At 43.4% G+C, this 25,848-nt stretch overlaps 1 protein-coding gene and 1 non-coding gene across 3 annotated transcripts in view; both read left to right on the plus strand.

Moving 5' to 3' along the window:
- Positions 1–25,848, plus strand: part of SERAC1 (serine active site containing 1) — a 40,608-nt gene that overhangs the window by 1,326 nt on the left and 13,434 nt on the right. For both annotated transcript variants that reach the window (XM_066372929.1, XM_066372930.1), the window contains exons 2-10: positions 3,896–3,987; positions 8,085–8,121; positions 9,394–9,530; positions 10,690–10,779; positions 12,044–12,175; positions 14,614–14,735; positions 16,434–16,562; positions 19,567–19,680; positions 21,782–21,944. In XM_066372929.1, coding sequence (XP_066229026.1) covers positions 3,896–3,987; positions 8,085–8,121; positions 9,394–9,530; positions 10,690–10,779; positions 12,044–12,175; positions 14,614–14,735; positions 16,434–16,562; positions 19,567–19,680; positions 21,782–21,944 — 1,016 coding nt within the window. The remainder of the gene's footprint in view (positions 1–3,895; positions 3,988–8,084; positions 8,122–9,393; positions 9,531–10,689; positions 10,780–12,043; positions 12,176–14,613; positions 14,736–16,433; positions 16,563–19,566; positions 19,681–21,781; positions 21,945–25,848) is intronic.
- On the plus strand, positions 7,490–7,621 carry LOC136402063 (small nucleolar RNA SNORA72). Its single transcript, XR_010750960.1, has one exon. It is a non-coding gene; the product is annotated as a small nucleolar RNA SNORA72 (small nucleolar RNA).

Below are 25,848 nucleotides of genomic sequence, written 5' to 3' on the forward strand. Positions count from 1 at the left end.
GACGCTCTACCACTGAGCCAACCGGCCAGGGCCTAAGACTCACTCTTGACGCTTGTCTCAGTCATGTGATACATTTATCCATCCCACCCTAAAGGCCGGTCTGTGAAAATATTTTCTGACATTAAACCTGTCCGTGGCCCAAAAAAGGTTGGGGACCACTGTCATAATGGACGGGAGAAAGAGGCAAGCAAACGCACCTGGGGGAAGAGGAAAAGGGGAAAGGCAGGCAGGCAGGCACGCAGGTGGGCAGGTGGCTGGCTGGCTGGCAGCAGGTGGGCGGGCAGGCAGCTGTGCTCACAGAAGGGAGAGCAGCTAGGTTCTCCATCCTGAGGGCTTTTAAGGGTGGAGATCTTAGAGGTGGTCCCAGGGGAGGATCTCAGAGGACTACTCATCAGCTTTCCAGGTGCTTCCTTTTAGGGTCTTGGTCTGTACCCCAGGGCAGGGTTCATTAGTTAATGCAGCTGGTCCTGAGGTCAGCGTGGCATCATGGCATCACTTGTCTGGTTTTGATGCTTTTCTGGGCTTGGAGCTAAAACACAACTGAGGCCTAGATGTTATCCCTCGGGGTTAATGCTTAAGAGCTATTCTCCAGCCCCCTTGTTTGTTGCCCCTCTAAGGAGGTCTCACCCACACAGCTAGCAACATGCCAGGGGAGGAAAGGTCAGAGGAGGGCCCAAACTGCATGACCAGCAATAGGAAAGGCGGGGTCTACACCACAAGACCAGCAATGTGCTAGTAGAGGAGAGGCTGCCCGGGGGCGAGGCCCTTGGTTTCCTGGGCACCTGGGCCTTTCTAACCTGGTGACGTCTGTGACTGGCCTATAGTCCTTGCTCTGCTTGTGTCTGTCTAACTGCCTTCCACACTTTGAACAGTTCCTGGTTCATTAGGGACTCAGTAAAGTATTTGTTGAGTAAATAAACACTTTAAAGAAAAGAGAAGTTGACAAATGTAATGCCAGTACAAAAAATTGTAAAAGCCTCTCTCAGGTACTAGTATAATAGATTGTGCAGACAAAAATTAGTAAGGTTGTAGAAACTTTTAACAACACGCTTAGCAAGCTTGATATAATGGATATGCTAAATTCTGCCCACAATTCCGAAGCATCTATGCCAAATAGCACAATAAAAAGATAATCTTCCAAAATTTTATATGTTTAGAAAGTAAAACAACCCTTTAAAAAAAAATCCATGGATTAGAAGAAATCACAGTGGAAAAATCAAGGCATATAAAATTTAAGTGAAGCAAAACATATGGGAACTTACAGTCTTCAATGAGTTTATGAAAGAGCAAAAAATGCTTATAATACGGTAGTTAGGCATTATTGAAAAAGTTAGGAAAAGGACAGGGTGAGCTGAAAGAGAAAGTAATGAAGAGCTAAAATGGAAAACAAAATAAAATAGACATCATACGAATGGTTAAGGCAGCTGTATGCTCAGTAAGGGCAAGGGGCTGCTCTCCCTTATTTACTACAAACAGGTTTCCATCCTTGACAGGTAATAGGAGCTTAATAAATGTTTGTTGAATTAATAATGGAATAGATTAGCCAGAACTGTGAGAATAAAATTAGAAGATAGGGCATACTAGCTAGAGGAGGAGAAAGGAGGGAGTCAAATGCTTCAGACAAAGCAAGATGACTGAAAGTGGATTTAACACAGATGTTTCTCCCCAGTGACTTTGAGAGTGCAGTTTCAATGTTGGAGGAAGACACACTGGGAAACAATCATAAAGAAAAGTGAGAGAAGAGGCAATGGCTACAGGGCACTTGGGTCCAGGGAGATTTTTTTTTATTTCCGTTCGTTTTCATGTTTTGATGGTTTAACATTGGACAGCCAGTATTTAGGCAAAGAGTGTGTGAAAAGACGGAATGTGTGAAGATTGAGAAGACAAAGGTAGATGGTGAATCAAGGTCCCCACAGAAGTGAAGAGAGATTGGGGTCTAGAACACAGGCCTTTAAAACAGTGACCTTTACAAGTTTACCTGTTGCTGAAACTATTTTGCTTAGTCATCAATTGATGTGCTGGAATCTGAAGAAAAAAATTTTAAACTTTTTGTGCGTGTATGTGTTATCTCTAACATACATTTGTTACATGTGTACATCAAGTAATTTCCCACTAATCTCTATAAAGCTGCTAGAAATTTTTTATATGTTGAACCAAAGGACCATTTTCCACATGAATCCCTCAAGAAAAAAGTGCCTCATCCTAAGAGAATGTGATATGATTCTAGAATACTGAGTTGTCTAGAAACAGTTGTGTTATATCGAGATCATCTTTACTCAGTTTGTGAAGTGGTGGAGAGTTTTCCTTTACTGAAGTGCCCACAATGAACAAGTGTCAGTGATTTTAGGTCCTGACTGGCTGGCTCAGTGGTAGAGTGTTGGCCTGGCGTGTGGATGTCCCCAGTTCAATTCTAGGTCAGGGCACTCAGGAGAAGCGCCCATCTGCTTCTCCATCTCTCCTCCCTCCTGCAGCCATGGCTCAACTGGAGCAAGTTGACGCCAGACACTGAGGATGGCTCCATGGCCTCCGCCTCAGGCACTAAGAAGAGCTCAGTTGCAAAGCAACAGAGCAGCAACCCTAGATGGGCAGAGCATTGCCCTGTAGGGGTCTTGCTGGGTAGATCCTGGTTAGGGTGCATATGGGAGCCTTTGTCTCCCCTCCTCTCACTTAATAAAAAAAAAATAAAAAAATTTTAAACAGTTTTGGGTACCATCCTGAAGGAGTTGGAGAAAAGCTAAATACTTTCAGGGGTCCCAAGTAGATCTTCCATTCAGAGTTGCTTTTCATTTCTGTAGGGTCTTCAGCCATCAAAGGTAAATATGAATACCTATCCATATGCACATATGTGTGTGTGTGTATATATACTTTAAAAGACATTAAAAATTTTAATTCCTTTATTGATATCTTTATTATATGCGGCTTAAGTGTCTGTTTGTCGCCCATAGCTTATTGGTTGCTTGAGTAACTGTACTAGCCAATGGGGTGAAGTTGCCACGGCTGAACACAAATTGAGCAGGTCAGGGGGAAGGTGAACATTTGTTTGCATTGGCAATCATCTGTTTTACATAAAAACTACGTCTTAACGTAATTTCTTTTAAGAATGCCTCCTAGAAAATACAGCACTGAAGAGGAGATAAAAGGAGCTAAAGCTGCACAAAAACAGCTTTCTCAACAAAAAGAAACCACTGAGCAGAGAAAGACAAGGCTTGCTTCAGTCGCAGAGCAAATGCGTCTTTCTCGGCAAAATGAGACTGATGAGCATAGAGAAACAAGGCTTGCCTCAGATGCAAGACAAAAAAGCCTGTCTCGACAAAATGAGTCCCTTGAACAAAGGCAGGAGAGAAATGCAAAAAAAACCGACAGAGTCATGCTGACCAAAACGCAAAAAGGATTAAAACAGTTTCAAACGGAGAAACTTTAATTTTTGAGCATTCCTCTGGTGACATGAATATTAAATGTGAACATTGTCAGTCCTTAAATTTCAAGTTAGAAACTAATCGATTTGACCACCCTGGGTAATTCAGTTTGAATTAGCAGACACCTTTGCACAAATCATTTTAATTACAATTTATAATATCTAGAACAGCGGTCATTTCGTATGACCGCCGGGTTTTCTAGTTTTGAATAATAACCTATGTTTTCCAGTTTTCTACTAATCATTGTTTACAATTGGACACAGTTTGAAGAACAAAGTACTAGCAAAATATTCTAATAAGTCAGCTTTAAGTTTTTAAGGGAGAAATATACTTTTTTTAATTAAAAAGTTTTTCCCTGGTCTTGAAAAACATGATTCTGTGGGCAGTCCAACTGTGATTGTGACATGTTCTTATGATTAAAAGAAATGTTTTGAATTACATGCCAAACTAAATTTGTTATAATTGTTTTAAATACACAGAATGTCTCTGGCTGCTTATTGTGTCATTTGTTGTAGAAGAATAGGAACCTCAACTCCTCCTCCAAAAGGCAACACATACTGGAAAGATATCAGTGAGTACAGTTTAAACAATAATATTTTTTTATAGAAGGAGTAACCAGTTTCCAAGGTGGTCCACAAAAACTTACTTAAACCATGATATGTCTCAGAGTTGTTTATGTCTTTTCTAGGTTAATGGTCCACCCCAAATTGGGAGGCCCAGAGCCAGAGCACACCCCTTCTTCTAGGGGATCTTTTCCCTTCCCTGTGTTTCCTGTCAGAGTCCTCCTGATCCTTCTGAACTCAAGCATTACCGCATTGCCATGCAGCAGCTATTTATTAAGCTGCAAAACACAGTGCCAGGCAACTGTAGCAGGTCCTGTGAATCCAGTGGTGAGCAAGGCTTGCTTTATGGGAGCTCAGGGTCTAGCACCAATCTGTCTTTATTTATCACTAATCTATATTTGTAAAATGAGAAGATTGGCCTCGGTCATCTTTCAGGTGTCAGGTATTTATATACTGTTTATTTCGTGTGGCAGGTCCTAGCCTATCCTAGGCCCTGAGGCTACAATGCAGGCACACCTTGGAGACATTGCAGGTTCAGTTCCAGGCCACTGCAATAAAGCAAATGTTGCTGTAATGTGAGTCACACAGATTTTTTGGTTTCCCAGTGCACATAAAAGTTATGTTTAGCCTGACCAGACGGTGGTGCAGTGGACAGAGTGTCGGACTGGGATGCAGACAACCCAGGTTCGAGACCCCGAGGTCGCCAGCTTGAGTGCGGGCTCATCTGGTTTGAGCAAAGCTCACCAGCTTGGACCCAAGGTCACTGACTTGAGCAAGGGGTCACTCTGTCTGCTGAAGGCCCATGGTCAAGGCACATATGAAAAAGCAATCAATGAACAACTAAGGTTTCGCAACAAAAAACTGATGATTGATGCTTCTCCATCTCTCTCCCTTCCTGTCTGTCTGTCCCTATCTATCCTTCTCTCTGACTCTCTGTCCCTGAAAAAAAAAAAAAAAGTTATGTTTACACCATACCATAGTCTTTTAAATGTGCAGTATTATTATATCTAAAAGGCAATGTTATATACCTTAATTTAAAAAATACTATTGCAGGCCCTGGCCGGTTGGCTCAGCGGTAGAGCATTGGCCTGGCGTGCGGGGGACCCGGGTTTGATTCCCGGCCAGGGCACATAGGAGAAGCGCCCATTTGCTTCTCCACCCTCCTCCCCCTCCTTCCTCTCTGTCTCTCTCTTCCCCTCCCGCAGCCAAGGCTCCATTGGAGCAAAGATGGCCCGGGCGCTGGGGATGGCTCCTTGGCCTCTGCCCCAGGCGCTAGAGTGGCTCTAGTCACGGCAGAGCGATGCCCAGGAGGGGCAGAGCATCACCCCCTGGTGGGCAGAGCGTCGCCCCTGGTGGGCGTGCTGGGTGGATCCCGGTAGGGCGCATATGGGAGTCTGTCTGACTGTCTCTCCTCGTTTTCAGCTTCAGAAAAATACAAAAAAAAAAAAAAAATACTATTGCAGCCCTGGCTCATTAGCTCAGTCAGTCAGAGCGTCGTTCCAAAATGATAAGGTTGCAGGTTTGATCCCCGGTCCGGGCACACACGGGATGCAACCAATGAATGCACGACTGAGTGGAGCAACAAATGAATGTTTCCCTTCTCCCTCGTTTCTTTCTCCCTTCTTCTCTGTCTCTCTAAAAATCAATCAGTAAATAAAAAATTAAGCCCTGGCCAGATTGCTCTGTTGGTTGGAATGTCATCCCAAAGCACAGAGGTTGCTGTTTTGATCCCCGGTCAGGGCACACTCAGGACCAGCTTGATGTTCTTGTCTCTCTGTCTCTGCCTCTCTCTAAAAAAAAAAAAAAAGAAAGAAAAAAGAAAAAAATGTTTTATTGCTAAAAAATGCTAACCATCATCTAAGCCTTCAACAAGTCATAATCTTTTTACTGGTGGATGGTTTTGCCTTCGAATTGTAAAAACTGCAATGAAGTAAAATTAAATGAGGTGTGACTATTGAAGAACACCCAGTCCCTGTTCTCAGGGAGCTTCCGTTAGCTCTTTACATAGATCGTTTTTATTTGTTTTTGTTTTTATTTGTATTTTTCCGAACTTGGAAACAGGGAGGCAGTCAGACAGACTCCTGCATGCGCCTGACTGGGATCCACCCGGCATGCCCACCAGGGGGCCATGCTCTGCCCATCTGGGGCGTCACTCTGTTGCAATCAGAGCCATTCTAGCACCTGAGGCAGAGGCCACAGAGCCATCCTCAGCGCCCGGGCCAACTTTGCTCCAATGGAGCCTTGGCTGCGGGAGGGGAAGAGAGAGACAGAGAGGAAGGAGGGGGGGAGGGGTGGAGAAGCAGATGGGTGCTTCTCCTGTGTGCCCTGGCCGGGAATCGAGCCCGGGACCCCTGCACGCCAGGCCGACGCTCTACCACTGAGCCAACCGGCCAGGGCCTAGATCCGTTTTTAGGATAGACACTCACCTAGAAAATTCTGTGATTCTGTATTTTAAGTATCTATAAAAAGAGGAGTGGGGACAGAAGAGGGACCTTTTGTTTCCTCTCATTTCTAGCAGAACAGACTCAAGGGAAGTGAATTTTCTTTAGGGTAGGAGACAAGGCTGAGACGGGATTCTGGCCCCCAGAGCCCAGTGAAAAGGAATGTTCTAGTAAGAAGTAACAGGTGGCAGCAGTGAGCAGGAAGTAAGCTGGCTGCTCCCAGGACCGCCTGGTGAGGTGGGGAAGGAAGTCCAGGAGCCATCTTGGGATGAAACACGTCCAGGGAGTTGGACAGCCAAGAAGCTCTTTGCACAACTGCTGACCTCTCCGCTGCCGGCCTTCTGGAGCTGCCTCTTCCCTCTTCTGCCAACTCCAGGTCCTCAGGTCGGGGATGTTCCTCTCTCTGCCGGAAGAAGCGGGAAGTCGACTGGAGAGTTCCTTTTCTCAGCAGGGAGGACGAATGTGCTCTCACAGCCTGAGCGGGAGCTGTGACAGAGGGCTGCCTCTACAGCCAACCAGTTACAGCTGACAGGTTGGGGGCTAGCCGCAGCACTAACTGTCACCGCTGACGGTATCAGTTGTGTTCAGTGCATGTAACAAAAACTTGACTACCGTGGCTTAAATTAGTAAAGTTTTCATTTTTCTTACATAACAGGAAGTTGAGACAGACAGGTTAGGACGGGAATTGCAGTTTGGCGATCCTTGTCTTCCTCCTCCATTGTCTTTATTGTCTTAATGGTGAGACGATGGTTGCTGAATCCCTGGACATCAAGAGGCAGAAAGGCCACAAGCCATCTCGTGTGACTTTGGCTTTTTATCCCTGTAGCCTTCCGTCTTTATCTGACTGGCCACCGTTGCACTGCAGCCATTCCTCGCTGCAGAGACGTCTGGGAATTAGACAGGGATCAGGCTTGTTTGTAAGGATTAGGGGTTTTATGTGTCCTGAATAGACAAGTTCATGTGTTTGCCACTAGGTGTTTTTAATATTAAAAAAGAGTTTTCCAAGTTCTGAACAAAAAAATTATAAGTACACTTGTAGAACGTAACATGTATTTAAAATGGGGCTGTCCTGCGAATATTCTCGCTGTTCTGATTTTGTAATAATCAGGGCAAGCTAAACATTCGCTATATTAAGACCATGCATGTGTCCCCAGACCTAGTCTTTTCCCTAGGTCTGGCTTTGTAAATGCTGGGGATAAACCAAGAAAAAAGAAAAAATAAATAAAATGGGGCTGTTTACATATGGTACTTAACCACCAATTATAAAATAATTACTTTGGGAAGAGTCCTTTTATCTCCCTAATAGACAGACATAACCCCTCAACGCAGTTGTGGTAGGAGAATTATCCCTGCCCCTCTACTTCATTGGCTGTGAACTACAAGGAGTCAGAAGGGAAGTGAGCTCCCTGGACATGGTGTTCAGTGGAAGCAGTGTGGGCCGGGGCAGGACCAGTGGTGCTGAGGACACCAGGGTCCCTGCTGATGGGGGTGGGCGTGGCAGAGTGCTGGAGGGAGGAGAGGAGGAGTGTGAAATGTAGGTTATATTTTTATACTCAATGCTTATTGGTTCATTCAGTTGTGTCTGGAGATAGTGAGCCTGGTGTTGATAGCAACTAATTATATTAATAGAAAAATATCAATAACTTCTTTCTTTCTTTTTGAAGGAAATATAATCAAGTTTACTGGATCACTTATTTTAGGGTAAGTGTCAACAGTGAAATACTAGTTGGCTTCATGGCACTGCTGTCTGAAATCCCAGTGGGAGAGATTTTCAGGGAGCGTGGGGGTGTGGAAAGGCACAGATGTGGAATTAGGTGGAGATGACTGGTTAGTCACTGGCTTTACCACTTACTTCAGTATCACACGCTCCAGCCACTTCCCTTCTGAGCGCTGGTTTCTCCCGGGTCCATGTGATGGGGTTCTGCCCCCCTGGCACCACTGCTGCAAGGAAAGCACTTGACCCGTACAGAGCAGGGGCTCCCCAAGGAGCTGTCACACACCTCAAGTCACGTCTTGCTTCAGCGTCTGAAGTGGGCGAAGAAGGTAAAAATCAACTGTAGTCAAAATTATTTTTGAAAATCCTACGAATCACCATAAAGCCCCTAAGAAAGAAATTGAGGCTGACTGAGAAAATGAATAGATTGACATCTCCTATCTTGTGCTGTTTCAGAGGCCCTCGCTTTAATGAATGGAGTGACTCTCTTTCTGAACATTGTATTTTCCTTTCCTTTTTTTCTTTTTTGGAGGGGTGATATGTATGTTAAGTGCATGTCTAATACTATTCTACTGTTTTTGTTAATAATACTTTCACTAGTATAAATATGAAACAACTCTTAGATGCTAAAATGATAAAGGAGATAGATTTGGCATTTTATCCAAATACATACATTTCTTCATGAGAGTGTGAGGCCAGGCAAAACAAATTTAGATGATTTTTCTCTTTGACTTATTCCAGCCAAAAGATAAATGAGTACTTTTTTTTGTAAAGCAGTTTCTATTCCTGAATGTAACTGTTGATATCACAGTTATATTCAGGAATGGAGTGATAGTTGATCACACAACTTTTAGCAAAGAATTTCGTCTTTCATGGTAAGCATGATAAAAATACTGAACACATTTGCTCTTTCTGGCTGCTCAGATAAATCCCCACGGGAGAAGAGGATTCATTCAGACCTTCTCTCTTTTCCTCTGATGCCAGCCACGGTCTGGCCCCCCCCCCCTTTTTTTTTGTCTTACCTGCTTTTGCTTCAGGGTAGAAAGCTCAAGAGAAGGTTTCATATAACTGACGTTACTCGGCTCTGGCTCCTGACAGAGGCCCGCCTTTGTGTCTGCGTTGAGGGAGTGTGTAGGTCAACTTGATCTGGGAAACACCTGTCTTGTTAAAAAAAATCAATAAATAGAAATTTTAAAAAAATGACAGTTATGTTACATTTAGATCATATATTTATGATGATTTTTTTGTTTCTTTTTAAGAGGTTCGTTATTTCTTACATACGAAGTTCTGGCCCTGAAGAAGTCTGTGACATTAGATACTCAAGTGGTAGAAAGAGAAAAAATGAAGTCATATATATATGTGCATACAGTTTCATTAGATAAAGGAGAAAATCATGGTAAGTTTATGGTAAAATAATTCCATGTTTGTGAAAAATGGAAGGTAGTTATTGGATTTAGAAATGAGTACTTAAAACACAATATACCTCAAATACGTTCTGCTGACTCTAAGAGCCACCAAACCCTGTGAGAATCAAGTACCTAAAGAGCTCACTGAAGCCCAGACCTCGGACTGCATGTCTGCCCAAGGCTGCAGGCCTCCTCTCACTCGGCGCAGGGAAGGTGGCCAGCTGTTTCAGTCTGACTCAGAGCTCCACCCGTCATGGGGACCGCCAGTTTGGAGGCTGGCTCTCAGTTTGGCAAGCATAAAAACAGGATTTTGTCACTTAGAGATATCTGATTTCAGGGATCTATGCATTATGCCCACTAAACTGATGAGATGGATTTATAAATATGAACACAAACTTATTTACGCAGGGAAAGAATGTGTCATAAAGACTAGAATACCTGTCTTGACTAGTCAGAACATTCCCCTTCTTCATAGTTAGTCATACAGACACTTAATTAGTAATCACGTGATTGCTTGATGAATGTGAAATGTAGAGCAGGGGTGCAGCTTTTCATGGAGATATGGGGCGCCTGGCGAATCACCGGCTTGACTGACAGCTGTGAGTTCCCACACTGGCAGTGAGGGCCACCGCGCCTGCGCACAGTGCGCCTCTCAGTGGGCCGACTCTACTGCTCCCGCCTACCAGCTGCTACTGTTCATTAGTCTTTCACTGTCCTGTATTTCACCATGCTTTTATAGGGTTACGATTTCAACTGCACAGATCATTTTTATAGCTTATAATTTACCTCACTTACCTATACAGTGAAACTTAATCTCAGTAAGATAGCTCTAATCTTAGTTTGAGAGGGACTTTCCTGATTATAGCTACTCCTCTGTTGTATAAGAGGTTTTTTGTTGGGTTTGGTGTTTTATTTTTGGTTTTTTACCTTTCCCCTGATTTGGAGAGCAGTCCTTTTATGGGATTTAGAGTTCTGTGTTCCCATAATGGTTTTAGTTGCTTTGATAGTGATAATAAAAATGGAAGGATGCTATTTTATATTTTCTTTTTGAAAAAAACCTGGAGTTTAGTTTATATTTCTCTTTGAAGTTATTGGAGCGTGGCATAAAGCGTACGTATTTGGTGTTATTTATATTTGTAATCACTTTAGGATTCACGTACCAGGCAAGAAAAGAGCTTCACAAAGCAGTAAGACAAGTATTGGCAACCTCAGCCAAGATATTACGGGGTCCTTTTGCTGGTGAGTATGAAATATTTAATTGGGAATCCCGATGAGAATTCTGAAAGTCATTTGATAGTTGACCTAAGATATTTTCCCATTTTATATACTAACATTTATTATAGCAGTAAAAAAATGATAACGTTATTCTCTTAGGCTATATTTAATTTTAAGGCTTGATTTCTTGGACAGTTTTTTCATTCCATCTTTGAAGATTATTGTTGGTAGATATTTGTAAATAAATATAGAGAGTAAATACAAACTTTTCAAAATTTAAAATTTGGCCCTGGCCAGTTGGCTCAGTGGATTGAGCATCAGCCCGGCATATGGAAGTCCCAGGTTTGGTTCCCAATCAGGGCACACAGGAGAAGTGACCATCTGCTTCTCTCCTACCTCCCTCTTTCCCTTCTCTCCCTTTTCCCTCCTGCCGCCAGTGGCTTGATTGGTTCAAGCACTGGCCTTGCACCCTGAGGATGGCTTGGTTGGTCCAAGTGTGTCAGCCTCAGATGCTAAAAGTAGCTCGGTAGATTCAAGCATTGGCCCTAGACAGGGGTTACCAGGTGGATCCCGGTAGGGGCACATGCGAGAGTCTTTTTCTCTATCTCCTCTCCTCTCACTTAAAAAGAAATTGTTAGGAAATCTTTTTCCATGCTTTCTGATAATGAGAATATTGCATCAGAAATGTAGATTTCACAAGCGGCACCTCTACAATGGGGAACTAGCTATAAAAGAAAAGGTGGGAAAGCTTTCTACAATTCAGAGACTAAGACTTAAATCCTGGTTTTAAAAAGCAGCTCGAAAGATATTTTTGGGACAATTGAAGAAATTTGAATATGGATTTTAGACGATTTGGGAGGATTTTTGTTAGTGTTCTTGGGTGTTATAATGACTTTGTGATTATATATAGGAGAATGCAGCCTTATTCTTAGGAGACTCAGTGTGAACTGTGAAAGGGTAAAAGTCAAATGTCTGAAACTTTCACATAGTTTAGGAAAAAACATGCATACAGATTGAGCAAATATGGCAAAATAACAGTTATTAAATCTAACTGTGGCAGGCATGTGGATATTAATGTATTATTCTTTTAATTCTTCCATAGGTTTGATGTTTTATGATGAAAAGTATTTTAAGGAAAAAGAAAAAGACCAGAGTGTAGTGAAAGCAACATAGTATATAAAACAAAAGCACATAGATAATAAATCACTACACTAATAAACAGGAGGATGAAGATGTTGCCTCTCACTGTTCACACCGCTCACATTGTCGTCTTCTCTCTTTTGCAAAGACGCCTTCAGTACAGTGGACGTGGAGGATCACGAGTGTGCCGCGTGGCTGCTCCTGAGGCAGAGTCAGAGCGCGGACAGGGCGGCCCGCCTGCAGGCGGTGCAGGAAATGTCGCGGGCCCGTCACTGGCACGGTAATGACCCCGACGCACCGCATGCCGCTAGCCAGCTCTCCATTTCTGACACAGAAGAGAAGGGAAAAGATTTTAAGGAAGGGAAATAATTCAGGCAGTCTAAAAAATATGTTAAAAATATTTCCAGAGGCCCTGGCCGGTTGGCTCAGCGGTAGAGCATCGGCCTGGCGTGCGGGGGACCCGGGTTTGATTCCCGGCCAGGGCACATAGGAAAAGCGCCCATTTGCTTCTCCACCACCCCCCCTTCCTCTCTGTCTCTCTCTTCCCCTCCTGCAGCCAAGGCTCCACTGGAGCAAAGATGGCCCGGGCGCTGGGGATGGCTCCTTGGCCTCTGCCCCAGGCGCTAGAGTGGCTCTGGTTGCGGCAGAGCGATGCCCCGGAGGGGCAGAGCATCACCCCCTGGTGGGCAGAACTTCGCCCCTGGTGGGCGTGCCGGGTGGATCCCAGTCGGGCGCATGCGGGAGTCTGTCTGACTGTCTCTCCCCGTTTCCAGCTTCAGAAAAATACAAAAAAACAAAAAAACCAAAACAAAACAACAAAAAAAATATTTCCAGAAATTAAGAAACTCCAGTGAAAACCCACTGGTTTGTTAACCAGATAGATGTGTTTGGGAAGAACCACCTCAAAGGTGGAAATATTTGTGTAACTTTGTACCAGAACTGAGTTTTATTTGATTAGAGAAGCTCTTGATTCTGGTAGTCATGGCCTCATGTTGTAGTCACATGTCTTTTGGTTCCTGTTTAATCTATTTTAGTTGCTTGCTGCACCATACGATTGTATTTGCTTCACTTGACAACTGGCAGTAATACTAATAGTTAGTCAAATATATGTAATCTGTGTGTATATATCAGTTTAATGGGTATTTAAAATATTTCACTGTATTTAAAACTCAAATTTTTCAGAAAAAGATATGTGCAAGAGCTCAGATCTACTGATTCTAGTACAGAGACTAACATACTTTGTGAATAGCGTCACCTCACACAAATGAGTAAACAAATATACATAAACAATGTTCTCAAAGAAAAGTCTCAGAATAAGGTCTCTGCCTCCACACAAGTTAATTAGTTGAGTGGTTGGTAGCTATAACTATAATAATTTACAATGTAAATATAATCTTATTTCATGTTAATGGAGACTTAGAGTAAAAATCTTTCTTTAAATCTGCCTTCTAGGACTTCAGTTCAGACTTACTGTATCAGAAAAATCAGGGTTGGAGCCCTGGCATGCGTGTTTTTAAGTTTCCCACTTGTTCCTAAAGAACTTACCCAGGTTATGAACCACCATTAATTAAAAAGAGTGTCTGCTGGCCCTGGCCGGTTGGCTCAGTGGTAGAGCGTCGGCCTGGCGTGCAGAAGTCCCGGGTTCAATTCCTGACCAGGGCACACAGGAGAAGCGCCCATCTGCTTCTCTACCCCTCCCCCTCTCCTTCCTCTCTGTCTCTGTCTTCCCCTCCCGCAGCGAGGCTCCATTGGAGCAAAGATGGCCCGGGCGCTGGGGATGGCTCCTTGGCCTCTGCCCCAGGTGCTAGAGTGGCTCTGGTCGCAACAGAGCGACGCCCCGGAGGGGCAGAGCGTCGCCCCCTGGTGGGCAGAGCGTCGCCCCCTGGTGGGCGTGCCGGGTGGATCCCGGTCGGGCGCATGTGGGAGTCTGACTGTCTCTCCCCGTTTCCAGCTTCAGAAAAATACAAAAAAAAAAAAAAAAGAGTGTCTGCTTCAGTGGTTGGAATTTTGTTTTGATACATCTCTTAGTCCATTTGGGCTACTATAACAAAATACCATGGACTGGTGGCTTATATAACCAACAAAAATGTATTTCCCACAGTTCTAGAGGCTGAAGTTCAAGACCAGGTGCCTGCATTGTTGGTGTCTAGTGAGGACCCGCTTTCTGGTTCAGCTGGCCATCTTTTCTTTGTGTCCTCCCCTGGCAGAAGGGACAGGCACTAATCCCATCATGACCTAATCATTCCTCAAAGACCCCTCTTCCAAATACCTGACACTGGGGATTAGGTTTTAGCATATGGATGTAGGGGGACACAAACGGTCTGTAGCAACACACAAAAAATGTGCCGTGATAAATCATGATGGCTAAAACAAAGTGCCACCTTTGGAGCCTCGGACTGTTTATTCATGGGCATCACAGAAGGAAGACGTCATCCATTACCAGAGACAGTAGACCTAAATGGAAGCACAGAGTTCTGGAGCAGCCAGCAATAGCTTTCATATGCTAGAATTATATTTAAAGATATATGTTGAGGAGAACTGTGAGGTCAGGTATGGAAATGATGGGTATTTAGCTTATTGACATTGTCTTTTTGAAAATGTAACTTGGGAAATACAAACTTCTAATTTAAAATTAGAGTGCTTTCAAGTAGTTTTTCCATTTAATCCTTGAAACAACATTAATCCAACCTGGGAGCTAACAGCATACTTTTCTGATAGATTACCAGTACAGGACAATCGCTCAAGCCTGTGATCTGAGAACTCTTATTGGTCTGGCACGAAGCAAAGAGAGTGATCTTCGTTTCTTTCTCCCTCCGCCTCCTTTACCATCTTTAAAAGAAGTAAGTAAATAAAATAATGCAGTGAATGTAAAACTGTCTAATGTATAGTCTTCACTGTGGGTACAGAATAAACATGCAGAAAATAGTCTGTGAGCTACTCTGAGAAGCGGGTGAAACAGTGTCGAGCTGAAATTGAAGTTTTCAAACAGATAACTTGATTCCCTGGGAGATGCCGTTTCTCTATATTACTTTCCTCTTTTGGGTACTGGGGGGCTCTTACACCAGAAGACAGCTTCATAGCTTATCACCATGGATTGGTCCCTTGATGTAAGGTTGCTTTTAGATTAGTTTTTCTCAACTTCAATATTATTGACATATTTGGCCAAATAATTTTTTTTAGTTGGAGGGTGTCCTGAATATTGTAGGGTGTTTAACAGCTTCCCTGGCCTCTTCTCATGAGATTCCAGTAGCACCGCCAAGTTGTGACAACCAGAAAACGTTCCCAGATATTGTTCAGTGTTTCCCAAGGTGCCAAACACCACTGGAGGCCCACTCCATTGTTATCCACATGTTAATACACAGAGAGAAACCCACCGGGAACCAGAATGTGGACGTGAGCACATTTCCTGAGGACCGTTCCTAGACCGGAAAGTGAAAGTCTGAAACGTTGCTCTCAGTTTCTGACAAATAGAAAAACAAATATACCAGATGTAAGCTATTAGGGAAAGATCTGATAATGATGAGTTCTGGATTTTAAAAGCCAGCTTTAGTGTAATAATTACTTTTGAGTCAGAATGTGAAGTAGCCCACGAGGTGGAATGTCGAGCTCCACTCTTCAGTGGGTCTCAGATGAAAGACCAGACATGAAGCTATGCAATTCAAAACTAAATGATCTGTTTACCTGGGTGGCTGTTTTTTTGTTCTTTGTTTTTTGTTTTAATTTACAGAGACAGAGAGAGAGAGTCAGAGAGAGGGATAGACAGGATCAGACAGACAGGAATGGAGAGATGAGAAGCATCAATCATTAGTTTTTTGCTGCACGTTGCAACACTTACTTGTTCATTGATTGCTTTCTCATATGTGCCTTGACTGCGGGCCTTCAGCAGACCGAGTAACCCCTTGCTCGAGCCAGCGACCTTGGGCTTAAGCTGGTGAGCTTTTGCTCAAACCAGATGAGCCTGCGCTCAAGCTGGCGACCTTGGGGTCTCGAACCTGGGTCTTCCACATCCCAGTCCGACGCTCTATCCACTGCGCCACCACCTGGTCAGGCTGGGTGGCTGTTTTTTTTGTTCTTTTTTTTTCAGAGAGAAAGAGAGATAGGCAGGGACAGACAGACAGGAACGGAGAGATGAGAAGCATCAATCATTAATTTTTTGTTGTGTGTTGCAACACCTTAGTTGTTCATTGATTGCCTTCTCATATGTGCCTTGACCGCGGGCCTTCAGCAGACCGAGTAACCCCTTGCTGGAGCCAGCAACCTTGGGTTCAAGCTGGTGGGCTTTTTGCTCAAACCAGATGAGCCCACGCTCAATCTGGTGACCTCAGGGTCTTGAACCTGGGTCCTCCGCATCCCAGTCCAACGCTCTATCCACTGCGCCACCGCCTGGTCAGGCAGGGTAGCTGTTTTTGAAACTAAAATTAATTTATCTCTGTGGGAGTTTTTTTGTTTTGCTTTTTTGGCTTTGATTCTTTGGGTACTTTTTGTTGTGTTCAGTTGTTGGGCTTAATTATGAAGAATTGATTTTGCTATTATTTCAGGATTCTTCCATCGAAGAAGAGCTCAGAGGCTTGCTGGCATCTCTCCCTCAGACGGAGCTGGACGAGTGCACCCAGTACTTCACAGCTTTGGCTCTGAGTGAAAGCAGTCAGAGTCTGGCGGCTCAGAAGGTGAGTGCAGCGGCTCATTCAGGACGTACTTCTCAAGGTCAAGTGCCAGGGGCCAGCACTCAGCCTTAGAGCAGTCATTCATCCACCAAGGGAGCGGTCTGTCTCTTCCTCCTTTCCCACCGTGTGGGAACGTGGGCGCACACCCGCAGACGTGGCTCCTCCGGTTGACTTCAGGTTGTTTCCCATATCGGCCACATCTTGGAATCACTCCGCTGATGACCTTGTTTTCTTTCTGATGCTCAGAATGCCCTGCCTGGTCACTAGACCCTTTCATTAGGCTGACCTCATCGTCCTTTTTAATTTACCCCCAAGGTGGCCGTGAGAGCACCTTTGTTTTCTTATTTGATGATAAGATGTCCCCGGTTCTTATGGACTCTTCCTGCCGTACAACAGGCATTGGCTGCCCTCCAAGGAGATCTGGCTCTTCTTAGCGGAGAACAGTGGCAGAATCCCACACCCTGGCACGAAGGGGACACACCGTATTGTTCTACGCAAAGGCAGAGCAGACCCAGGGCTCCCAGCTACCCTAAGGGACAGAGCAGAACAGTTACCTTTTCCTTAAAAGGCCTTAAATTCCTCTTTCCAGTTCCACTTATATTTTAAAATACCAGCTTTATTGAGATACAATTCACAGTCCATAAAACTCACCCTTTAAAACGTATATTGAGTTTTATTACTCACAGGGTGGTGCAGACATCACCTCTCTCTTATTTAGAACATTTTCATCCCAGAAAGAAACCTGAACCCATTAGTGGTCATTGTCCATCCCCCTCCCTGGCAACCACTGTCCATCCCCTCCCCACCTCCCAGCCCCTGGCAACCACTGATCTACTTCCTCTCTCTGTGGATTCGCCTATTCTGGCCATTTCATATAAATGGCTATCTTCCAATATACCACCTTTGATGTCTGACTTCTTATATTCAGTATAATGTTCAAGGTGCACCCATGTTGTATCATGTATCAGCACTTCATTCCTTCTTATTGGTCAGTAACATTCCACTGTGTGGATACACACCACATTTCGTTTGTCCATTCATCAGAGGATGGATATTTAAATTGTTTCTTCTTTTTGACCATTTTGAACAAGGCTGCAATGCACATTTGTGTACAAGTTTTTGTATGAACATATGCTTTTAATTCTTCTGGGTATATACCTAGGAGTGGAGTTGCTGGGTCATACAGTTTGCATTTACTTTTTGAGGAACTTCCAAACTATTTTCTACAACAGCTATACCATTTTACATTCCCACTAGCAAGGTATCAAGATTTCAATTTCTCCACATACTTGCCAACATTTGTTATTATTCACCTTTTTAATTATAGCCATCTCATTGGGTGTGAAGTGGCATCTTCATTCTGGTTTTGATTTGCATTTTCCGAATGATTATTGATGTTGATTATCTTTTATATGTTTACTGGCTATTTATATATCTTCTTGGAGAAATATCTATTTAAATCCTTTGCCTGGTTGTCTTTTTATTGTTGAGTTCTAAGAATTCTTTATATACTTTAGATATAAATCCCGTATCAGATAAACTATTTGCAGATATAATATTTGAAAATACGTTTCACTTTCTTGATTGTGTCTTTTGCAATGCAAACATTTTTAATTTCAATGGAAATTCATTTTATGTGTTCTTTCCTTTTGTTGCTTGATAAACAGTACATTACACTAGAGAGGAAGGCATGAATAAGAATTATCAAATGGTCAAACATTTTGAACATTGACTAGTAGTTTTGCTAAACCACAGACCCTTTAAATTAACTCAAAATGCAGAAACGTGTGGGTTGTGTTTGCTATAGGCAACTCCAGGCGGGCGACGTGACCTTGTGCTGGTCCTCTGCCAGCAGGTGGTCTGTATGCGCAGTTATGACTCTTGCTCAAATATAAAGCGCTTCTAAAGGCGATCCAGTGATAAGTCCTCCTCCCACCCCTTCCTCTCCCTGCCCCCTGTGCGCACACACGGAGTGGTACACGCTCTTTTACACAATGGTGGCATACTCGACACACTCTTGCCCCTCCTCTTTCTCAGTTAGGGGTTATCTTGGAGGCTGGTATGTATCAATATATGAAGAGACTCAAAAGCTTTTATGCTCACACAGCATTCCATGTTACAGCGGTGCTATCGTTTATTTAACCAGCCCCTGCTGACGGACATTAGGTGGTCTCTATCTTCTGTTCTTACAAAGAATGCTGCAGGGAACCAGCCTGCACACTAGCTCGGTTGAGAGTCCCAGCAGCAGAGTGACACGAACGCCTGTTTCCCCAGCTGCCGGATAGGGCGGTCTCACCATGCGTGCGTCTCCAGACGAGCAGGTTGGGCATCATTTCATGGACTTCCTGCGGACTTCCTTATGTGATCGTTGCTCATTCTCCCAGAGCACTGTTGGCATTTTTCTCACTGACCTTCAGATCACTGCAGATAGTGACATTAGCCCTTGCTCGGTGGTAAGAGTTGAAATGTCCTTTTCCCAGTTTTTTCTTATAATGCTGTACTGTCTGTTAGGACGCGTCCCACTGCTCTTCTGTTTCATAATTCTCCTAATTCTTCTTGGCTATCTTCCATATGCACTTGAATTTTAATTTGGGAAGAATTAAAAACGCTATGATCCTGTCATCGTTGCCTTTAATGCTTTTCTCTTTTTTATCATTTTGATGAATAGACTGAGTAGATTTGACTAGCACAATATGACCCTTAATATGACCCTAGCACGTTACCATCAGCTGGGCTTTCCTTATGTGATGAGGAACTGTGTTTGCACTCGTACTTTCAGATAAGAGGACACGGGGGGGCAGAACCGAGAAGGATTCAGAGCTTGTTCTCTTTCATGTTTTCTATTCTAGAGAACGACAGTTTGCATAACTAAAGTCCCCACAACATTTAGAGTCCTACGCAGCAGTCCTAACATACTGTATATAGCACAGTGACTTTTTTTTTGTCCAATAAAAAATATTAGTCCTTTTTTTTTTTAAAGTAAAGGTTTGAATTATCTTACTTTCAGGGTGGCTTATGGTGTTTTGGAGGAAACGGACTGCCTTATGCTGAGAGCTTTGGGGAAGTTCCTTCAGCGACGGTGGAAATGTTCTGTTTAGAAGCTTTAGTAAAACATTCCGAGGTAACTTACATTTTCAAATGTGGTTTACTTTCATGATCACATTGAAAAAATTTTACATGTTCATTCAAGGGAAATTATCCTTTTATTATAAAAGGGGAAGAAAGCTTTTTGCTTGTTTTTCAATTTCTGCTTTTACCCCATTCAACTGTTCAGATTGATCGTTATGATATAGCAGAAATACATGAATTGCAGTTTTGCTAAGTATTTCTAAAATGGATGTAATCTTAATTGCACATGAAGAGAGCAATGTATTGTCTAAATACAGCATTTAGCACACTGTCTTCTACCTTTCTCAGATAATTTTACAGGTAATATTATCAGGTAGTTAATTTCTATTAAATCATCTGTCAAAGATGTGTCAGGGTAGAGAAAAGAAAATACTGGAATGACTAAATTTTAACCATTGCATGTATCAGTGATTTTCAAACTTCTTGGCATTATGACAGCCTTTCTTTCACGATCATAGTTTGGTTTTAAAAGAAAAAGGTCACAGATTTTGTGGTGCATAAACATTACTGTATGAAAATCACTCAGGAAGCATATTAAAAATGCACATTTCCTGCTCACCTGTGGCAACTTTAATTTCCTGATGTGGGTGGGCTGGGGTCTGGAACTTCCGCTTGTACCAGGCATCTCCGGAGAGGCTGCTGCACGTGCTTCCTGCTCGGCCCACCTGGGAAACGTCATCCTAGCCGTGCCGCACTCTCCCGCTGAATTGTGGGAATCCTTAGACATGGCTCGAAAGCATGGTGCTTTCCGGTCTTTAGTTCCCGCCTGTAGAATTAGGAATCAAGGACAAAGCAGAGTTAGTAAAGTGTTGGACTACAGAAGGGAGTTGGGGCAGCGAGGTTGAGTTTTTGTGATTTACGTCTGGCTTCTGAAGCAGTAGATACATCTTCAACAGAAAATACAGGACGTGGAATATAGTAGTTACCTCTCCAGAAGCCCTTCAAGTGATTACATACTTGATTTATGTAGAAAAGGCATTTACTTTTAAATGCATGCAAAATGTGATAAAATTTAATAAAAATTTAGAGAATAATTGTTGCATATACATGAGTGACATGGTATCATGTTAGTGATTAAAGCTAGTGATGAAAGAGCAGGACCATGCCAGTGACCGTGGCAGACCATAATGACTTACTGGTCAAGTCTGTCTCTTACTTCAGTATACATATTTCCTTTGGCTTTTTAAAAAAGTCTCTTTTTTTCCATTAAAAATTCATACCCCCTTTTCTCTTTATTTTTACTTGATCTTTCTCTTTAATAAATTGTATGACTCGTAAGTGTAGGCCAGCCCAATAGCTGTGAGTTTGTGTGGGCCAGATGTTGCTTATCTCTGTGGGGCCTGTCACTTGGACAGGGATTATTTCCTGTTATCAGGTGGTAGGTTTCTCAATGGTAGAGAACATTCTAAGGTCGTTTTTTTGTGTGTGTATTTTTGGTTTTTTCTTTTTTTCTTTTTCAGCAAGAGAGAAAGGAAAGGAGAAAGATGAGAAGCATCAACTCATAGCTGCAGCACTTTTGTTGTTTACTGATTGCTTCTCTTATGTGCCTTGACTTGGGGAGGGGGGCTCCAACGGAGCCAATGACCCCTTGCTCAAGCCAGCGACCTTGGGCTCAAGCCAGTGACCATAGGGTCATATGATCCCATGCTCAAGCTGGATGAGTCTGCACTAAAGCCTGTGACCTCAGGGTTTTGAACCAGGGTCCTCAGCCAGGCTGACGCTCTATCCACTGTGCCACCACCTGGTCAGGCCATTCTAAGGTAGTTTTAAGCCCATCAAAGTATCACTAGAAATTGAAACAGTTCTGTAAAAATAATACTGACAGGTTATATCAGATAAAGAGCTAAACAGGGTAACTTTAAGAATAAAAATTTCAGAAGTCCTGCTGAGATGACTTATTTCTTTGTGATCGTGAAGCACTTCCCGTGCAGATAGGGGTCTGAGTATTAAGTCAGCTGAGAGGAGAGGCTGGGTGGTTACTCGGGGTCTCTGTCCTTGAGCAGGAGCCACCTGGCTGCCCGTCAGCATGCTGTGTCACCTGGCGAGTGAATTTGTACAACATAAAGTGAGCTGTCATTAATTTATTGTGCTAGATATCCACACATTGTGATAAGATTGAAGCAAACGGAGGCTTGCAACTACTTCAGAGGCTGTACCACCTTCACAAGGACTGCCCTAAAGTACAGAGAAATATAATGCGTATCATTGGAAATATGGCTTTGAATGAACATCTTCATTCAACTATAGTTTGCTCAGGTAACAACTTTATATGCTGAGTATTTTGGATCCAGTGCTTTGTTCTCCTACCTCCACCCACCCTGGTATATTCAGTTTTTTCTTTTGTTTTTTTTTTTCTTTCTTTCATTTTTCTGAAGCTGGAAACAGGGAGAGACAGTCAGACAGACTCCCGCATGCGCCCGACCGGGATCCACCCGGTACGCCCACCAGGGGCGACGCTCTGCCCACCAGGGGGCGATGCTCTGCCCATCCTGGGCGTCGCCATGTTGCGACCAGAGCCACTCTAGCGCCTGGGGCAGAGGCCAAGGAGCCATCCCCAGTGCCCGGGCCATCTTTGCTCCAATGGAGCCTTGGCTGCGGGAGGGGAAGAGAGAGACAGAGAGGAAAGCGCGGCGGAGGGGTGGAGAAGCAAATGGGCGCTTCTCCTGTGTGCCCTGGCCGGGAATCGAACCCGGGTCCTCCGCACGCTAGGCCGACGCTCTACCGCTGAGCCAACCGGCCAGGGCTATATTCAGTTTTAAGTAGATTGAAGACTGCTTAGGGCTCGTTAGGGGTCCTTAGAGCGTATTTTAGTGTAGGGCAAGGAATTGCCTGAGATATGTGGTCATCTACACCTCAGGTCATCGGTGTGTGCACAGTCACTAGGGAGCAGTTTTTGCTGATGACCATCTAAATGTTTATATCTCTGATATGAGGGATTATTAGAGACCAAGATCTGAATGCTGTATGTGCTTATTGCTTCTGGGGTGTCTTTCTTCTTGGCTTTTTTAGTGGAAAAAGCTAGGTGATACATATATGTGTATATATATACACACATTCGCATACATACCTACACATATACAGTTGATTCTTGATCATGTTTGAAGTGCACGGAACCACTTATTTGCAGATGTTTTTCAATAAATATCTGTACTGTTTTAGGTCAGCCATTGGGAGTCTGCAGGTCAGAGAGCTAACTGCATTGATCGGTGCCATTTTATACAGGGGACTTGAGCATCTCTGAATTTGGGTATCCGCAGGGGGCCTTGGAACCAGTCCCTCACAGATACTGAAGAACAACTTAAGTTTTTGAGGAGTCTAAAGTTATATGCTTATTTTTGACTGCATGGATGGGGTCAGTGCCCTAACCTCTTCATTGTTCAAGGGTCAACTGTATATGAATAGTTTTTTGTTGTTTTTTGTTGTTGTTTTTAGTGAGAGAGATAGAGAGACAGACAGGAAGGGAGAGAGATGAGAGGCATCAACCTGTAGTTGCGGCATCTTAGTTGTTCATTGATTGCTTCTTATATGTGCCTTGACCAAGGGCTCCAGCTGAGCCAGTGACCCCTTGCTCAAACCTGTGACCTTTGGACTCAAGCCATTGACCATGGGATCATGTTGATGATCCCACACTCAAGCCGGCAGCCCTGCTAAGCTTTTGCCTTTTATAATCTAGCCTTGGAAGTAACTTCTGCCACACTGTATTGATTAGAAGCCAGTCACTAAAGCTAGCCCGTCTTAAAGGGGAAGGGATTTACAGACGGTTTAGACTCATCACCTCTTAACGGGAATATTGTCAAAGAATTGGAAGACATATTTTAAAATCACTACAAATTTCTATTCTAGGTATTTAAAGCTGTAAGTTTCCTCTATTCTGCTTCAGAGGTACCCCTTAAATTTTGGATATATTGCATTTTCATCATTATTCCATTTGAAATATTCTCTAATTTCCCTTGTGATTTTTTTCTTTGTCTCATGGGTTACTTAAAAGTATACTCTGTAATTTACAAATATTAAGGTTTTCTAGATATTGTATGTGTCTGATTTCTAATTTAACATTCCATGTCTTCAGAGAACATACCCTGTAAAATTTTAGTCCTTGGAACTTCATTGAGACTTAGTTGATGGCCTATTTAATGGTCTATCGTGGTGAATGTTCTACGTGTACTTGAAAAGAAAGTGTATTCTGTAGTTGTTGGATGAAGTGTTCTTTACATAACAGCTAAACCAAGTGGGTTGACAGTGTTGCTCAAATCTCTAGATCTTAACTGAATTTTGCCTAGTTCTGTGAATTATTGAGTGACACATTAATTCAGTTCCTCAGCTGTGATTGTGGATTTGTCTGTTTCTCCCTTTAATTCTGTCAGATTTTCTTTACGTCTACTTTGCTATAAAACAGCCACACTGGCTTTTCCTTAGGCTTGCTGTTTGTGGTGCATATCTTTTATCCTTTTCCCTTTTGCATTCATTTTTTTTTTTTTTTTTTTCATTTTTCTGAAGCTGGAAACAGGGAGAGACAGTCAGACAGACTCCCGCATGCGCCCGACCGGGATCCACCCGGCACGCCCACCATGGGGCGACGCTCTGCCCACCAGGGGGCGATGCTCTGCCCATCCTGGGCGTCGCCATATTGTGACCAGAGCCACTCTAGTGCCTGAGGCAGAGGCCACAGAGCCATCCCCAGCGCCCGGGCCATCTCTGCTTCAATGGAGCCTCGGCTGCGGGAGGGGAAGAGAAAGACAGAGAGGAAGGCGCGGCGGAGGGGTGGAGAAGCAAATGGACGCTTCTCCTATGTGCCCTGGCCGGGAATCGAACCCGGGTCCTCCGCACGCTAGGCCGACGCTCTACCGCTGAGCCAACCGGCCAGGGCCTGCATTCATTTTTATGTGACTTTTTTAAAAGTAAAATTTATTGATTGATTTTATTGGAAGGGAGAGAGAGAGACAGGAATATAGATCTGTTCCTGTATGTACCCTGACGGGGGATCGAACCAGCGACCTCTGTGTTTCAGGACGACGCACTCACCAACCAAGCTATCTGGCCAGGGCATTTTTTTGTAACTTAAAAAATACATCTTCTACAGACAGCATATAGTTGGATCTTTAAAAAATATCGTTTGGTAACCTCTCCTTTCCAGCTGACGTGTGGGGGTGTGTCCCCTTTCCTGAAGCCGTGACGCTGTGTGGCGCCGTACCTTGTGTCTGTGGTGCTGTCTGCCCTTTGGATTTGTTTTCTCATTTCCTGATGTTTTGGGGATTCCTTGGGTATATTTTACATTCTATTATTATTCTTTCTTCTTTTCTGGCTTTTAATACTGTATTTTTGGTATATTTCAAATGGTTGTATCCGTATCAGCTTATCTTGAGTTAGTTTCATTCCATTTCCTATCTGATGTGAGTTTCTGACGACAGTAGCCTTCAGCTTAAACCCCCACCGCCTCTGTGGTATCGTTGTGGTGTATTTCCTTCTGCACAGGTTATAGACTACACAGTGACTGTCATTTTTGTTTTAACAGTCAAATGACCTTTAAAGAAATAAGAAAACAAGTCGTTTTTATTTACATATTTATAATACCCAGTGCTTCACCTTTCCTATGTTATCTAAAGTGCCATCTTTTGTCCTTACCTTTCGGCCTGAACATCTGGGTCTGCTGGTGACGGAGTCTCTCACCTTCCATTTTCTGAAAATGCCTCGTTTCATCTTTATTTTATTACTCAGGGAAAGATACTTTCCATTAAGGAATTGTGTTGACAGTGCGTTTCGATCAGCACTTTAAAAATGTCACTCCACTCCTGGCGCCTGTTTGTCTGATGAGAAGTGGCTCCTTATTCCCACTCTGAGATGCAATGTCTTTTTCCCTTTGGCTTCTTTTAAGGTTTTTATGTTTGGTGTTCAGCAGTTTAATATTGTGTGTGTGTGTGTGTGTGTGTGTATCTCACTCATGGTCCACTGCACGACTATGTCTGTGGTTTGATGTTTTTGATCAAATGGGGAAACTGCAGCCGGTGCACCCTCAGCTGTTTTCTCTGTCCCTCTGTCCCCTCCCCTCTGGGACACCAGCTATGATATTAAATCACTTTACTGCTCTGCACAGGTCATTGCTCTACTTCTTTTCAAAATACTTTTTTCTCTCTGTGCTTTAGATGGTTTCTATTTTCATTTA

Source organism: Saccopteryx leptura, chromosome 3 (genome assembly GCF_036850995.1).
Source record: "Saccopteryx leptura isolate mSacLep1 chromosome 3, mSacLep1_pri_phased_curated, whole genome shotgun sequence".
Taxonomy (NCBI): domain Eukaryota; kingdom Metazoa; phylum Chordata; class Mammalia; order Chiroptera; family Emballonuridae; genus Saccopteryx; species Saccopteryx leptura.